Source organism: Manis pentadactyla, chromosome 12 (assembly GCF_030020395.1).
Source record: "Manis pentadactyla isolate mManPen7 chromosome 12, mManPen7.hap1, whole genome shotgun sequence".
Lineage (NCBI taxonomy): Eukaryota > Metazoa > Chordata > Mammalia > Pholidota > Manidae > Manis > Manis pentadactyla.
The window spans coordinates 10,316,130-10,332,820 of NC_080030.1; the positions used below are offsets into that span (position 1 = coordinate 10,316,130).

The 16,691-nt window shown below is 46.8% G+C and overlaps 2 protein-coding genes across 10 annotated transcripts in view; one reads left to right on the top strand and one right to left on the bottom strand.

Moving 5' to 3' along the window:
- The window catches only part of LSM4 (LSM4 homolog, U6 small nuclear RNA and mRNA degradation associated), a 112,218-nt gene that overhangs the window by 55,904 nt on the left and 39,623 nt on the right, over window positions 1-16,691 (top strand). The window lies entirely within an intron of this gene.
- The window catches only part of PGPEP1 (pyroglutamyl-peptidase I), a 53,778-nt gene that overhangs the window by 26,170 nt on the left and 10,917 nt on the right, over window positions 1-16,691 (bottom strand). For 4 of the 8 annotated variants that reach the window (XM_036893546.2, XM_057489963.1, XM_057489959.1 and 1 more), the window contains 3 exons: window positions 8,778-8,894; window positions 5,506-5,738; window positions 804-3,141 (listed from right to left, as the gene is read on the bottom strand). In XM_036893546.2, the coding sequence (XP_036749441.1) occupies window positions 2,949-3,141; window positions 5,506-5,738; window positions 8,778-8,894 (543 nt within the window). In that variant the 3' untranslated portion in view covers window positions 804-2,948. Of the gene's footprint in view, window positions 1-666; window positions 756-803; window positions 3,142-5,505; window positions 5,739-8,777; window positions 8,895-16,691 lie in introns of those variants that run through there. The other 4 variants (XR_008993040.1, XM_057489958.1, XM_036893563.2 and 1 more) reach the window with 4 other exon arrangements.

Here is a 16,691-nt window from a genome sequence, read left to right on the forward strand (position 1 = left end):
TCGGACACTGCCCCCAAATATCTGGCACTGATTGGAAGGCTGTGATTTCTGTCCCCCCTGCCCCTCCTGGCCCTGTCTCTTCTGGTGGCCAGGGGACACTGGCTGTCCCTTGATTGGAGCAGGGGGGCCAGCAGGGAGAAGGAGGGACACCACTAAGTCAAATTCCTGCTTCTTACCACCTTTCTTTCTTTCCTTCTATCTACTCTTTCTTATTTCCTTTTCAGGCTATCTATTCATGCACATACCACTGACCTTCTTTTGGGTGGGGAGGGGGGACCCAAAGGGGTTAAAAAATTAAGGTAGAAGGTGTAGAGGCTCTGGTATCCTAAAGAAGATGCTGTAATCAGACGCCCATCTCACTGTCCCTGGCCGCCACCCCCTACCCTCAGCACCCCCAACAGGGGCCCACCAGGGAGAGGGCCCCTCTGCTTTCCTGCAGGACCCCCATGCATCACTCCTTACCTTTCCCCCACCAGCCTCCACACTACATCCCTCAGCCCATCATTCATCCATGAACACCCACCGCACCCGCCTCTTCTGGCATCTCCCTCCTCCGCATCTGCCAGGCCACACCCACTCCACCAACCCAACCATTTGCCCTGTTCCTTGTCCCCCACCCCCACCCCCAGAGATTCCCTGCAGGTGACAAGGGAGAAGGAACAGGACTTCGTCCCACCTTCTCACACAAGGACATTTTAGTCTGAGACCCAACAAATGCAGACACAGACAGACCATGCACAGACAGATGAGTTGGCCTGAAAGACAAGAAAGAGTTTAAACTAGAAAATAAAAAAGCTGGCAGGGAGTGGATGAAATGTTTAATGGCTGATTAAATAAAAACGAGCTAAATGCTCTACATCATGGACAAGGACAGGATTCTGGTTTGATTGGATGAGAAAATCTAAAACCATTACAGGAACAAAAAAATGACACACGCACACTCAACAATGCTCAGACAATAATTAATCTCTAAGCAGCCGAACCACATGGTGCTTCAAACAGAAAGGTGGAATGAAGACAAAAGAGAGATGAAACTGCAGGGTTTGGGGATGGCGTGTCTGGGTTCCTGCAGGTGCTCAGCTTAGCTCAGGCCTGACTCACCTCTGGCACCCCACTCCCCTATGTCCCTCTCCTTCTTGCTTACGTGCAGTTCCTCCTCAGAGCCCTGCACATCAGAACTTTGGGGAGGAGAGTGAGATGCAGCCTCATCTCTTGCTCTGAATAAGACCTCTGAGGGACCCCTGGGTCTTCAGGTCCCCATGTTCAAAAGAATCACAACTTCTGCTCAAAGAAGCCAGCTGAACAAGAGGATACAATGACATTGCACACTCAGATTTCGCAGGAGACTGCAGATGCAGAAGGGGTATTTCCAGCATAGGGAGGGCTAGCATGGCAGGTGAGCAGAATCCCAGTGACTTCAACCTCCTGGCAATAGTCCACAACCACTGCCAACCACTGACCCCAAGCCACCATCTGTGTCCATTTTCTCCTTCCAGAGAAAACCCAGGACTCAGAAAATGTGTTTGACTCAGAAACCCACTGGCCTGATTCCCAAGTGACAGAGCAGCTCAGCAGAGGCAGGAACCATCCCAGTCACTGGAACAGGAAGGGACAAGAGGCACTGGATCCCAGTATGCTTCATACGCAGGGAAACGGTAAAACCACGCATTCTCCAAAAAATAAAAGCACTCCAAAATGTGTGTCCTTCCTCAGGTGGCTTCGTGGCTGAGGTCACTTTCTCTCCTTCTGATGGATGTTGAGGTCCAGCTGAGTCGCCTGCTGAGCGATATCACTCTCATCCCTGGATGGGAAGTTCAGTGTTGCCAGGAAGTGAGATAAAAATGCACTCCTGAGTCCGGGGCCTGTCTCCAAATGGCGGCTACACAAAAGGCCACTGGTTTCCCTGCCACATCCCCGCTCAAACCTGCTGCGTGCGTGGAGCTCGGCAAACTCCACCCCCACGCCTTATTTTGGCCCCCCTACTTAAGGAAAACAAGAAGCTGGGCCCCGGCACCAAGAATTCAAAAACCCTGGCCAGATGTGAGGAAGCTTTGCAGCTGCTACAGATTTTTACATATTAAAAAATAAGTCATGTGCGTGTTAAAACGACAAGGTCTGCTCTTCCCCCAGTGGTCCTGCTCTGGAGGCCCTGCGGTACGGCTCAGAGCTCTGGAGTTGAAAGTTATCAGACAACCATTCCAACCACCGGGGGCAGCAGCCCTCCCTGGGCCCTCCCAGCCGGGCCCTCGGCCTTGCCGACCGCCCCAAGGAAGGGCAACTCCGCGTCAGCTCCTGATCCAAGACGTACATCCAGCTTATGGGACAGGAGGCAGAAGGGGCCGCACCCCAGGAAAGAGAAAAGACACTTTTGTTGTTGGCTAACGCCTGCATTTTAACCAAAGGAATATAAATTACTCTGTGCCCAAACTAGCACTACTGTTTTTAAAAGGAGAATAAGAAAGGAAAGAGCCCATACCACATGCGAAGGCAGCCCACTCCTGGGCTGTCCAGGGTGTTGGCACATGGAACAGGGCAAAAACTCTTCAAGAGGCTTTCCGGTTTGGGAAAAAAGCAGTTATGGGTGGAGGGAGCTCTGAATCCTTGCACCAGACTTAGAAAAGCAGGTGAACAGGTGGCCCCCGCCATGGGATCGCAGAGCAGAATCCACCCAATTAGGATTCTCTACAGAAATTACAGCCCACTGGCTTCCCAGCCATTGCAGCTGTGTCCCCAGATGCAAAGGGACTAGATTTTAAAAAATCTTCAGCTGTGTCCTTCAAATGGACAGCGCTTTTGCCGAGAAAAAGGACGAGAAGGAGTATAGCTGGAATAAATGATCCAAACCAGACCCCCAGCCGATGGGCTTGTCCTTCCTGGCCACGCCCTGGCGGTGGATGTCCCTCCCTGGATTCCTTGTCGGATGAGGTCTTGGGAGGCCTGAACAGCTCTCAGTGTTTGTGGCAGCAGTTGATTTTGCCTTCTGACTGCTCTAGGACGTCCAGCATTTCCTCGATGATAGCCTGCAGCGCCCTGCCCAGCTGGTCTGCGTTGTACGGCTTGCCCAGCGGGGGCACGTGAACAAAGGCTGAGCGGCCATGGCTCTGGTACAGAGAGGTATAGTATGTGAAGTCGCAGAGGTACCTAAGCCACAGGATGTGGGGGGCAGGAGGAAGATCAAAAGGGGGTCAGAGAGTCAAAGAACCAACACGATGGCTTCCATCCAAATCTACCATAAGACCCCCAACTCACTGGAAATGCACAGGATTCCATACTGCCCTTCCCTCAAGGTTGGCAAACACGAAAACAAAAAACAAAAACAAAACAATAACTCCAAGTGTTGCTGTGTATGTGAAGAAGTAGGCAGTGCAATTACTGCTCGTGGGGATGCAACTTGCCCCAGGGGACGGCAGTTTGGCAGGCTACTAAAATTACAAATGCACAGACTTTATGACCTGCTATTGATCGTTTTTCGCATCTCCCTTCAGGAGCCATCTGCATGAGGGCACAAGATAGATGAATAAGTTGTTCACTGCAGTGTTAAATATGTAAGTGGAAAAAATTGGAAGAAACCTATTAGATTAGGGTATGAAAGCCCCCCCCACACAAATTCATGTGTTGAACCCCTAACTCCCAGTATGATGGTATTAGGAGGTGGGGCCTTTGGGAAGTAAGAGTCCTCATGATAGGGGTTAGTGCCCTTATAAAAGAGACCCCAGAGAATACCCTCACCCCTCCCACCCTGTGGGGACACAGCGAGAAGTCAGCTGTCTGCATCCTGGAGGATGGTGGCTTTTACCAAAACACCTTGATCTTGAACCTTTCACCCTCCAGAACTGTGAGTGATAACTTTCCATTGTTTACATGCCACCCAGTCTGTGGAATTTTTTTATAGCGGCCTGACCAGACAAAGACACAACCTACATGTCCATTGACGGGAGAGTGGCTTAATGAACACGGTGGAATATTATACGGCTGTTTATAAGGCATATGGTAGATGTGGAGGAAAATGCACAACTCACCAGGACTCAGGCTGCAGGCCCATAAGTGAGACCAAGGAAGGGAACTCCCAGGAAATACACACACGGAAGCCCATCCACGTGAAAACAGAGTGAAATGGGACAAAATCCTAACCCCCTACACCAAATGTTTAACACACACACACAGAAACATGTGGGTGAATAAGAGATTTTGCAGTTTAAATCTGATTTAACAGAAGGACGGCTGGGCATAAAGAGAGAGGGCAAGATGATTTTTCACAATGGGAACATAGGAGAATATATTCTGGAATTATCTGTGGAATTAAAAATTCATTTAAAAAGAGTCTCATGACAAATGCAGTCACTCCTTCATTCAGATAGTCAACTGAATTTGCTACCTGCTGCCCTTGGGCTGGAGAAACATACAGACTGTAGGGAAACTGAGGTTCCCAGTGCTGACAGGACATGGAACAAAGAGGATACGACTTGGTCTGAGAGTCTGGCGGGGCTTCCCCAAGGCAATCTGTTGGAGCTAACACCTAAGAGGCACTGTCAGAGGGTGCTGAGTTCTGGGCCATGGCATGTGCAAAGGCCCTGAGGCTAGAAGGAGCTTAGCGTGTTTGAGGAACAGGGGAGACTGGTTTGTGTGTCAGGAATGCAGTGGGTGAGGAGAGGGTGACAGCACCTGTGGATGGTGGGAAGAGGCTGTGATTTTATTCTAGGTGCAGTAGGAGCTCTAAGAAAGTAAGAAAGAAAAGGATATTAAGGATTAAGTAAGAAAGGGACACCAACTGGCTTCAATTTAGCAAAGACCTTGTTATAGGCTGAATGGTTTCTCCCCCAAAATTATGTTCCTCCAGAATCTCAAAATGTGACCTTCTATAAGGTTTTTGCAGAGGTAGTTAAGATGAGGTCATACAGGACTAGACTGGTATGACTACAAACTCCAGTGACTAGTGTCCTCATTAGAAGGCCGTGTGACTGCACATGCTGGGAAGGAGGCCATGTGGACACAGGGGCAGAGACAGGGCTGATGCATCTGTGAGCCAAGGAATACTAAGGGTTGCTGGCAGCCACCCTAAGCTAGGAGGAAGGCAGGGAACATATTCTTCCTCGGGGCATCCAGAAGAAATGAACCTTGTTCACACCTGGATTTTGGACTTCTAGCCTCCGAATAAAATAAATAAATTTAGGTTATAAATTTCTGTTGTCCTAAGCCACTAAGTTCATGGTTTTTGTTATAGAAGCCACATGAAATGAATACAAGAACCAACTGCCTAGAGGACCATCAGGGTATGGTAGAAGCCGCCCAGGGAGGCGGCTGGGGCAGCACCCAGGTGGGGACCCAGGGACCTGAGTGGGGAGACATACACAGATCCATTATAATGAATTGCAGAATTAGCTCCATACCTCACGCATGATGAGCGTTTAGCCCACAGAGGCCAAAGTTAACATATTAGGCTTGTTCAACACCAACCTAGGCCAGTGGAAGAGGGAACACCCCCTCACTCACCCCAAAGTCCCTTACCTGCCAGCATCTTGTGAGATGGTCACTGACACATCCAGACCCAGCGTAGTGACCCTCTTACATACAGCGTCCATGTCGATGATGGAGTCAATGCTTTCAGGTCCGTCCTCCACACAGCACTGGGAGCCGGGGCAGAAGCGGCAGTTATCCAGGCCCTTGTAGCCCTTGTTATGCCCGCACTTTTCCAGTGTGACCGTGGTCGCCATGCCCGACACCCCCACATGCACCACCAGCTGCAGACAGATGGGCAGGGCGGCTTAACAGGGTCTGGCCACAAGACTGGGGGCCCCCAAGCCAAGGAGTGGTCAGCATCCTTGCTCAACTCTAACTGGGGTTACGCTGTTTCTGGCTTCTTGCTGCTGGACCCTACAATCACCCTTGCAGGAAGGCATGCCAAGAAAAACATGCCAGGATGTGAAACGTGCAGGGGTGGTCCTTGTGGCTTTTTTAATACAATCAAATACTAGCGATGACCTGATTAGCTATTCCTAGAGGGTTAGCTAAAGAAACGATCAAGTACTATGTAGTTGTTGACATGACCAAAGCAGTACTATAAGGAATGATCTTCAAGATATTGCTAATTGCAGAAGACAAGGTATGACTTCCAGGACTCTTGTCTAAAAATAATAAAAGAGGTAATAATACTCTGTCAACAGTCACGTCAGTGCTATTTATAAAAGTGACAGAGAGATGTGGCAAGCATGGGCATGCCCATTATAGGAGAACAGTTATATTCATTATGAAAAATTACCCATCCATTAACATAACGGTCAGGGAGAATTTTTAATGACCTAGGTGTTAAATGCTTATGATAAAATATTTATAAAAAGCAGGATACCAAAATGAATACAGTTCCCCTTCCACTGTTCATTATTTATGGATATGCTTATAGACAGAAAGGGCACTGTGTAAAGTAAGTAAATATTTAAAATACAGGGTGATGAGCATGTTGGCTTATAGTGCAGTCATAGGCCACACATGGACCAGATTTTGGAGACTGGGCATGAGAAAAGAAGGTAAAATACCTCATTAACTTTTTAAATGTTGATGACTTGTCGCCATGATATTTTTAGATATACAGGACTACAGTTAAGATATTATTTAATTTTGCCTATTTCTTCTTAATGATTTTTAAATGTAGCTACCAGAAAAGTTAAAAGGGTCCCACGTAGCTGGCCTGATCCTGTCTAGTGGGCCGAACTGCTGGTGAGCCTGTCTCTGGAGTTAGTTAGCTCGGCTGCTTTACGCACTGCTGGATGCCTGGCGTCTGGCACTGCGTGACTGGCGCTCCATAAACTGAACACCAGTGAGCCAAAACAAAATTATCATGAGCTGAATGGTGACAATACCCCCCCACCAAATGTGTATATGAATACATGCATGCACACACACATGTATATGCATATATATGTCCTTGTCCTAGAGTCTGGAAACCACGACTGAAACCTTATTTGGAAAAAGGGTCTTCGTAGATAAAATTAAGGATTATCCGGGTGGACCCAAAGTCCAACGCAAGGGACGCCTGGAACCATCAGAAGCTGGAAGAGATGAGGAGGGACGCTCCTCACCTTGATCTTGGGCTTCTGGCCTTCAGAACTATGGGAGAATGCATTTCTGTCGTTTGAAGACACCCAGGTGCAGTTATCTTTTATGGCAGCCCAAGGGACCTCATCCATGTGGTATGCAGCTTAAAGGCATGCATGCACATACACGCACATAGCTGCAGATGTGTGTGCGTGATCAAGTAACACTAATCGTGGTCCCAGTTAACCGCTCTTGAAAGCTTACTATAGATCATGAATTCTCCACCAGGGGTGATTTTGCACCCTTCCCCCCCCGAGGATGTTTAGCAACGTCTGGAGATATTATGGGGCGTCAATAGGGAGGCACAGCGCTCCTGACATCTAACGGGCCGAGCCGTATTAAGGGATGCTGCTCAACTCCCTGCGGAGCACAGCATGACCCCCACCCAGAGACTATCCCGCCACAGACGGGAACAATACACAGCCGAGAACCGACCTCTGCCTTATTGACTCATTTTGCTCAGCCAACTGCAAACCCACAAAGCTGGCTCCACTATTTTCCCTGCCCGTCACAAGAGGAAACTGAGGCACGGGTCACCTTGGGGGCTTGTCTGACATCTCACAGCTAGTCAGCAGCAGCTTGACTCCAAAACCCTTTTTAAAAATCTTTTTCTATAGAATGTGAAAGAGTTTTTTTAAATGTTTATGCTTTAGTTTTGTTGGTTGTTTTTTTTTAAACTAAAATAAGGCAGGCTTCCCCAAACTTTTAGTAATAGCTCCCCAAGCCTCCAGGTCTCCCTCTAAAATGGGGCAGATTCCACTGGAGATGCAACAGAAGGGCTGGTTAGGAAGGAGGTGTCCTCCAGCCAGCCCGAAGGCATCTGCAAGGGCAAGCAAGATAGGGTGGGAAGCTGGGTGGGGCCCCCACAAATCAGCAGGACCTCACCTTTTGGAGATGCCAGCCTAGGTAAGTGCCCAGGGGACTCTCACCCCTGAACCCCCTGGAGCTCTCCTCTGAGCCCAGAGTCTTGGCTGGGCCACGTGTGTCTGCGGTAGGAGGGTGCATTGCTGGCCTGCCTGGCCTCCATTCCACCATAGCTGGTAACAGCCACAGCTCCCTCCCATCTTAATTTTCCCTTTGGGGAATTGCCTCACCCCCTTCTCATTCCAGAAGGTTTGGAAAGAGAGTGGGCAAGGGACCCAGGCCTTGCAAATCAGAGCACTTCCTCCTCCCCTCCAAGCCACAGTGACTGGCTCACAGGCCAGCATGTGACCCAGACTGGCCAATGAAAATCAGCTGTGGACTTGGAGTAATGCTTAGAAGGAAAGGTGCTCTCTCTCTGCTCAGGGGCTGAGTTGGAAGGATGTCACCAGCAGCTACCTACAGTTTCCAAAGCAAAAGCAAAGTGAAAAGCAAAGCTGAGTGGCCAAGAGAGAATGCTAATAACACTGGGTGAGCTCCTGGATCAAGCTATGCCTGAAGCACACTAATGTTTATACACAAGCTAACTTAAGGTGGGTTTTGACTGTCACTTACAACCAAACATGTCACAACTGATAAGGAACTCCAGAGGGGCAGAGCCAGGCTCTGTGATGTCCCAGATATTTGCTTTCCTCTCACCTCTACGGGTAACCTGGGAAGGTGCGCCTTTTGGGGACAAGGCCGTGGTATAGCCATGTGATCACAGCAGGAACAAAGTTACACAAATCATCCACGTGTGGGGCACCCACCTGCCTCACCCCACTCACCTGTGGGCTGTGCTTCTCCCACAGGGCAGGAATGAGCCTCTGGACCGTCTTATATTCGACTGGAATCTCATACACATGCAGGTCCACACTGTCACCAAGCCCCAGCTTCTCCAGCTCCTGGAAGTGAGAGGAGAGGGACTGGGTGAAGGCTGCAGGGATACTGTGCTCCCGGGGAATAAAGTGACCCATCTCCAGAAAACAGGTGAGGCTCCTCACTCACTGTGCAGAGAGGGAGGGACCTGAGCTGGGCCACAGCAAAGTTCTCCCCTGTCCCCTCCCTCACCCAGTCTCCTCAAACACTGCATCTCCGTGGGTGGATGGCAGTGTGATACTGCAGCCTCCAGAACTAGGCTCCTGGGTTCAAACCCTGCCTGTGTGACCTTGGGCAAGTTACTTCCCTTCTCTGAGCCTCAGTTTCTTCATCTATAAATTCAGGACAGAGAAGTACTTATTCACTAAGAATTCAATGAGCAAATTCGCAGTAAGAATTCCAAGCAATGCTTGGCACATTATAAGTGTTCACATAACAGTCGCTACCATTACTACTATTGTTTTTGTTGGTGTTTGTTATTAAACTTCCCCCTCTGTTATACTTGTTAAGTATTACTGACTTGGTGCATGATACACACCAGGGTCTCAGTGCATGTTTACAGATGCATCCAACTCCTTAGGAAGCCTCTAGCCACCTCCAGCACGAGCTCATGAATTATACTAAAAAATGGACTAGGGATGATTGTGCACATTCTTTTATTGGACAACACAAACATTCTGCTTGGATCCTCAAGGCAGTCTACCTGCTAACTCCCTGCAGAGCTCACCACCAGGCCTCCTCCCCCCGGACAGCCCGGGCACAGCACACAGTAGGCACAAAACCAGATCTGCTGGAGGAACAATGCTCCTGCCAGCCCAAGGGCCCAGAGGCAGACAGAAATGTCAAGGGACGAAGGTTTTAGTTGGATAAGAAACAAAAAAATAAAAAACTGAGTAGTCTTCCTACTACAATTAATGCTCCGAATAATGATCATCGGTAGGGCTGTTCCACATTATTCTCAGATCTCAGGAACGGCTGAAAGCACTGGTAGGTTTGAAAATGCTACCGCAGGCAGATGGGGTAGAGTCCTATGGGTAGGTCCCAGGCGAAGCATCGTTTGCATCCTCTGTGAAGCCTCACTGAATCCTCGGTAGACTAGTTCTTGCATCTCTTGGAGAGGCTTCGGAATTTCTTTATCCAGTCACCTTGCTCCCCGTGCTGACCCCATCGCGGGCCTAATGGAGTGCAGCTGCTCTGGGGAGTATCGACGCCAGGAACGGCAGGTCCCTCCTCACAGGCAGGTAATTCCAATTGCTCCCCAAAGTGGGTAAGGCAAGACCCCCTGGAGACTCCTAGCTAGAGGACAGGTGGAGCACGGTGGGTGGGTGTGGGGCAGTGTCAAATGCCAAGCCTGGTGACATGTGGGATCAGGACGGGCCCTCTGAGAAATCCCATGGGCACACAGACAAGGGCAGAGCTCAGACCTGTTCTCCAAACAGCGGTGTTTGGGTGAGCTGCAGACCGCCGCTGCGAAGGTGGTTCATGTGGTGAGGGAGGGAGGTTTTGTGTGAAATCGATTTTATACCCTTTAAAACATACTCAAGAGAAAACTTGGTAACATATTTCATTTCTTCCATAATCACTTCTTTTGGTCATTCATGTTTTTATTTTTCACACTCGCTTTCTCCCTGGACTGTGCCTTGGGACCACAGAAGACATTCTTTAAAGGGCCCAAGGGTCCAGAGACTAAGCAGGCACAGAGCTTGCCAGCAACAGCCACAATTCCTACCTGACTGGCCAAGCCCCTGAGCAGCACTGAAGGTTTGAGATCTGGGATCCCTGTTTCATAATGATTTCATGAACATTCACCCAGTTTCTGCACTCTGCGTGCCCACGGTAATGATTTGGAATGGCCACACAAACACGGATAGTCCACCATTTGCTTGAGTTTTGTTGAATACACCCAGAATTCTGTTTGGCAAATTGATATGGAGACCAAGCCCCACTGTCTCCCACCCACACTGCCTCAGCCTCTTGCTCCCTGGGGCAGAATCTAAAATCACATCGCAGCTTTTCCCTGCTCCTACCCTGCTATGGCCCCTGCCACACTCAGAATAGAAACCTAACTCCCCACCATGGCCCAAGAGGCCCCACGGGGCTGGGAGGCTGCCGACCTCCTCGACTTCCTCTCCTATAGTCCCTACTTTGCTCACTCCCCTCCAGCACGGTCCTCCCACACATCAGGCCCACTCCTGCCTCAGGGCCTTTGCACCGGCTGTTCCCCTATGCTTGGAATGCTATTCCCCTCACTTTTGGTCATTTGATTCCTCCTTAGACTTCATGTTTCCACCTCCCAAGAAGCCCTTCTGGATACCCACCCCACCTTTACACACTCAGCCCCACAGGTTGGTGTCTGCCATGGCCCAGGGTGTGCAGACAGAAGGTGCTTGTCAGTGTCGGCTGAACAACTGAGTAGACTGAACTTGGACTGAGAATACACACAAACCCGCATGACCCTGGGTGTGTATGGACCCCCCTGGGGTGCCTTGTCTCCCTTAACAGTATGTTGGGGTTTGGACTAGCTGCTGACTGGAACCCCTCTTACCTTTTCATCCTTTCCTGCGTTCAGAAGTAGCTTGTCACTATTTGCAATAGGTACAGACAGCCCAAGTGTCCATCAGTGGATGAATGGATAAACAAAATGTGGTCCGTCCACACAGTGGAATATTACTCAGCCATGAAAATGAGTGAAGCCCTGACACACGCTACAATGTGGGTGAACCTTGAAAGCATCACACTGAGTGAGAGATGCCAGATGCAAAAGGCCACATGCTGTGTGATTCTATTTACATGAAACGTCCAGAACAAGCAAATAAATCCAGAGAGACAGAAGCAGATCAGTGGGTGCCAGGGGCTGGGGGGAGGAGGATGGGGGTCTCCTTTCTTAGTGATGACAAATTTTGGAACTAAATAGAAGTGATGACTGCATGACATTGTGACTATATCAGCTGCCACTGAATTGTACATTTTTAAATGGTTGATTTTATGTTATCTAAAGATCACCTCAACTTTAAAAAAGAAAGTAAAAAAAAGTAGTTCTTAATTGCATGGACAGTGGAGGGCAGGAGTCAGGAGCATAACCCCCAGAGACAGGTGACCACGTTAGTCCCCCACCCCACTCACCCTCTGTGTCTCTCATTTGTAAATATCATTAACAGAAGTACCCATGTCACAGGGAGGGGAAAAAAAAACAATACACATAAAAGACACGGTGCCTAAAAAGGGTACAAAGCATGTCACCTGAAAATATATTTTAGAAAATGAATGTCCTTCCTTTCAAAACAAAAACAAAAGCAATTTCTTCTTTTGCTAAAACAGAACTTCAAGAATCAGATTTACCCTCCTATCTGGAACAACTAACAAAAATAGACATGTAAAGTAGCAGTTTTCAGACATCGAGTAGAGGTTCTAGGAAAGGAATGAGGCTTCCGTTTGCAAGGGGCAGACCTGGAGAGGAGGCAGCTGGGGGGAGGATGAGGAGGGAGGGAGGGAGGGGGACAAGGATCCAGGGATTCTTAGACAGTCTGAGGACTGATGGGCAGGGATAGAGTCACTGAAAGGGGCAGAAAGAACAACCCACAGACCTCACACAGGGTTGACAATACTCGGTGTTCCCACCAACCAGAGTAGAAAAACTTCCTAAGTAAGTGGAGAAAAGTTAGCCCCAAAACAAAGACCCCTCTGGTCCTGCCCAACAAAACTCAACAGCAAGCCTCAAAAGAATCAAACTGTTCTCAGTAATTTAATTGTATCCCAAAACAAAGCTCAGGAACATTTAGAGGAAACACAAAAGTATCTAGCCTGCCACAAGTAAAATTCACAAGGTCTGGCGTGGAATCAAAACTTGCCAGGCGTGCAAAGAAGCAGAAACTACCATCAATATCACGAGGAGAAAAACCAGTCAACAGAGGCAGGTCCAGAAATGACCTCGATGGTAGAATTAATAGATAAGTACATTAAAACTGTGTATTTTTTTAAAGGCCAGATAGATCGAGTTTGAAGCCCCTTAACACTGAGTCTAGATCCCATCTCCACATGTCAGAGGTAAGTGCTGTGAACTGCACACACATCCATACTGACCCTTTTCCATCTCTTACACACAGCAATCTGAGAAAACACATAGCATCTACTTTCACATCAACTTTATCCTTCAGCAACTGTATTTTCTCCACTCAGCAGTTGGTTTCAGGTATCTAGCTATACTGCACTAGGGAATACTCTACACTAGGGAAATACTGCAGCTTTGGTTCCAGACCACTGCAGTAAAGCAAATACCACAAAGAAAAGCAAGTCAAATGAATTTTTTGGTTTCCAGTACATATAAAAGTTATGTTTACACTATACTGTAGTCTTTTAAGTGTGCAATAGCATGTCTAAAAAATACAGTATACATACCTTAATTAAAAAATACCTTATTGCTCAAAAATGTTAACCATTATCTGAGCTTTCAGTGAGTCGTAATATAATCATCATAACAAATATAATAGTGACAAAGTTTGAAATATGGCAAGAGTTATCAAAATGTGATACAAAGACCAAAGTGGACAAATGCTATGAACAAATGGTGCTGATAGACTTGCTCAACAGCGTTGCCATAAACCTTTAATCTATAAAAAAATGTAGTATCTGTGAAATGCAACAAAACAACGTATGCCTGCACATTTTTACTATACATCTTGCTCCTTCCCTTTTCCCTGCTGTATAATATTCCATTTCAGAAATTGGCTGCCATGGATTTAAACATTCCCCTACAATGGGATATTTAAGTGGCTTCTAATTCTCCTCAGTTATCAGCCATGCATGCTACAGCAGTAGCCTCCTCACATTTCTCACACCCATGTGTGAGGCATAAATGCTAAGAAGTGGCCTTGCTGCATTGTAAAATCAGTACATATTTACTAGTGAATGATGACACTGCCAAATTGAGGCCTGCTTTTCTGACCTCAAACTCAGTTCATCCTAGAGGCAGGAGAAAAACTTTAGGGTTTATAGATGAATCTTCCCTTAATCCCCCAAAGGAGACCCACTGAGCTCTTTTCTCTCTTAAAACAAACTCAATGACACCAAAATAAAGGAAATAATAGAGAAATTAGACTTTATAAAAATGAAAAAAATTGGGGACATTAAAGAACACAATCAACAGAGTGAAAAGACACCCCATGGACTGAGAGCAAATCATTGCAAATCAAATACCTGACAGGGGATTAATATCTACAATATGTAAAGAGTGCCTGCAACTCAATAACAAAAAAGCAAACAACCCAATTTTAAAATAGGCAAAAGACACGAATAGACATTTCTCAAAAGAAGACATACAAGTGTCCAATAAGCACATGAAAAATGCTCTACATTATTAGTTATTAGGGAAATATAAATCAAAACCACAAATGAGATGTCACTTCACAACCACCAGGACAGCTATTTTTTTAAAAAAAGCAGAAAATCACAAATGCTGGTGAGGATGTGGAGAAATAGGAACTCTCAGGCAATGCTGGCGGGAATGTAAAGTGGTGCAGCCACTGTGGAAAATAGTTTGGTGGCTCCTCAAAAAATTACACATAGAATTATCATATAATCCAGCAACTCCAGTTCTAGGTATATATCCAAAAAACTGAAAGCTGGGTCTTGAACAGGTATGTGCACACCCATGTTCACAGCAGCATTATTCACAGTAGCCAAAAGGCAGTAACAACCCATATACCCATGAACCAATGAATGGATAAACAAAATGACAATCCATACAACAAAATATTATTCAGCCTTAAAAAGGACATTCTGACACATGCTACAATGTGGATGAACCTCAAGGACATTATGCTGAGTCAAAGAAGCCAAACACAAAAAGATAAATACTGTATGATCCCACTTATGCGACTTTCCTTGAGTCATCACATCCAGAGACAGTAGAATGACGGGTACCAGGGGCTGGTGGAAGGGATGGGGAGTTAGTATTTAATGGGGACAGAGTTGCAGTTTGGGAAGATGGAAAAGTTCTGGGATGGATGGCGGGGATGGCTGCACAACCATGTGAATGAACTAAATGCCACTGAGCTGTATGCTTAGAAATGGCTCAGGTGGTGGGTTTTATGTGCATTTTATCATAATTTTTTAAAGACAAAGGAAAGCAGGAAAATATTGTCTGTATTAGCTGCCTTCCCTTTGGTCACAAATAGCATCTGCTCTTGTGCCAACACCAGGGACCCTCCGGCGCCTGTTAGCAGGAGGACAGAGCTGCCACTGGGCTCCTGCCCCTGGGTCCAGGATCCAAGCACACTGTTCCCCATGCTCCAAGCTGTTCCCTACGCCCCAGACTCTCACCCTTGAAGAGTCAGAGTTTGGTTCTTTGTCAACTATACTTATTCATCTGTTGGAAGCTGGGAGCCATCTAGGTTCTGGTAAGAAATCCTCCAGAACATTCTGAAATTCCTGTCCCTGCTTTTCTCCCACTCCCAATGGGAAATCTAAAATCTACAGAGGAAGAACCCACCTCAGTGCCCTCTACTCACACACCATTTGCAGGAATTTCAAACTCACAGCAGCCTGGCCAGGAGGAAGGGCCTAGACGTGTGAAGGCACCCAATCTGGGCTCTTCTGTTCCTGTAAGGGATTTAACCTACCCCTTTGTCAGGACCCTGAACATGTCGGGGAAACGGGGGTACACACACTTTTCATTTTTAAGAAATGTGAATTTTCCAGAGCACCATGAGCTCGGGAACAGGGAACCCCTTTCCCCAAGCCCAGGGCTGGAGGCGTTAGCTGTGCTTCCCCAACCACGGTGCATTTACTTAGCATTTCCTCAAACTCATCCATTTAATTTTTTCCCTTAAATAAACTTAGCCTCATTCCAAATGACAATATCCATTAAGTTATGGGACTTGATGTGTTGGTTATATGTTTTTTTCTCAAATACATTATATTAAATAACCACCATGATTTTACATGTTTCCCCTATACACAGTGTGTGTGTGTGTGTGTCTGTGTGTGTGTGTATTCTTTTCATGGGTGAAATATTTCAAAGATAATTTATAGTACTTTCCCCCAAAATGTTTTTAAGTTATTCCTTTTTAAAATTAACCCACGTAATTTTTTTTGGACTCTGCCCTCAAGCCAAGAACAGAAAGAACAGTAAGCAAATACAGTTGATCCTTGAATGTAGGGGTTGCAGTTGAAAATCCTCAAATAAGTGTTGACTCCCCCAAAACTTAAACCACTAATAGCTAACGTTGACCACCTTACTGTTAACATAAACAGTCGATGAACACATATTTTGTATGGTGTATGTTTTATATACTAGATTCTTACAATGAAGTTAGAGAAAATAAAATATTTTTAATGTGTTGCAAATCTCCAAATATTTTTCCAATATAACGATTGAAAAAACTGTGAATAAGTAGACCTGTGCAGTTCAAACCTGCATTGGTCAAGCATCAACTGTACTAAATTCTAGTGAGTAGGTGTTTCTTTTGGAGAAGCATGAGTTAGAATTGTGAAATTCCTTTCTGTGCATGGTAGGGTTAAGCAAAGAAGTGACTGGACTGGGTGGGGCTCATGGGGCAGGGTTTCCCAAATTGGGGGGGAATCATAGTCTGCAAACACAAAGTGCCAGGATGAACCTGTGGTGTTGGGTCAGAATTAGAGGCATCTGTGTAAATTCCAGGGTTTTCATATAGAAATGAGTGCAGGTGTATGAGGGTGAGTGTGAGTGTGGACACATCTATTTTCCAGTTCTTCCCACTGACAGAGCTCAGAAGAGGTAAGCATACCCAGCTCCCAGATTTGAAATATTATTTTCAACTAAAAGAACGAGGTTTTCAATCAGATAA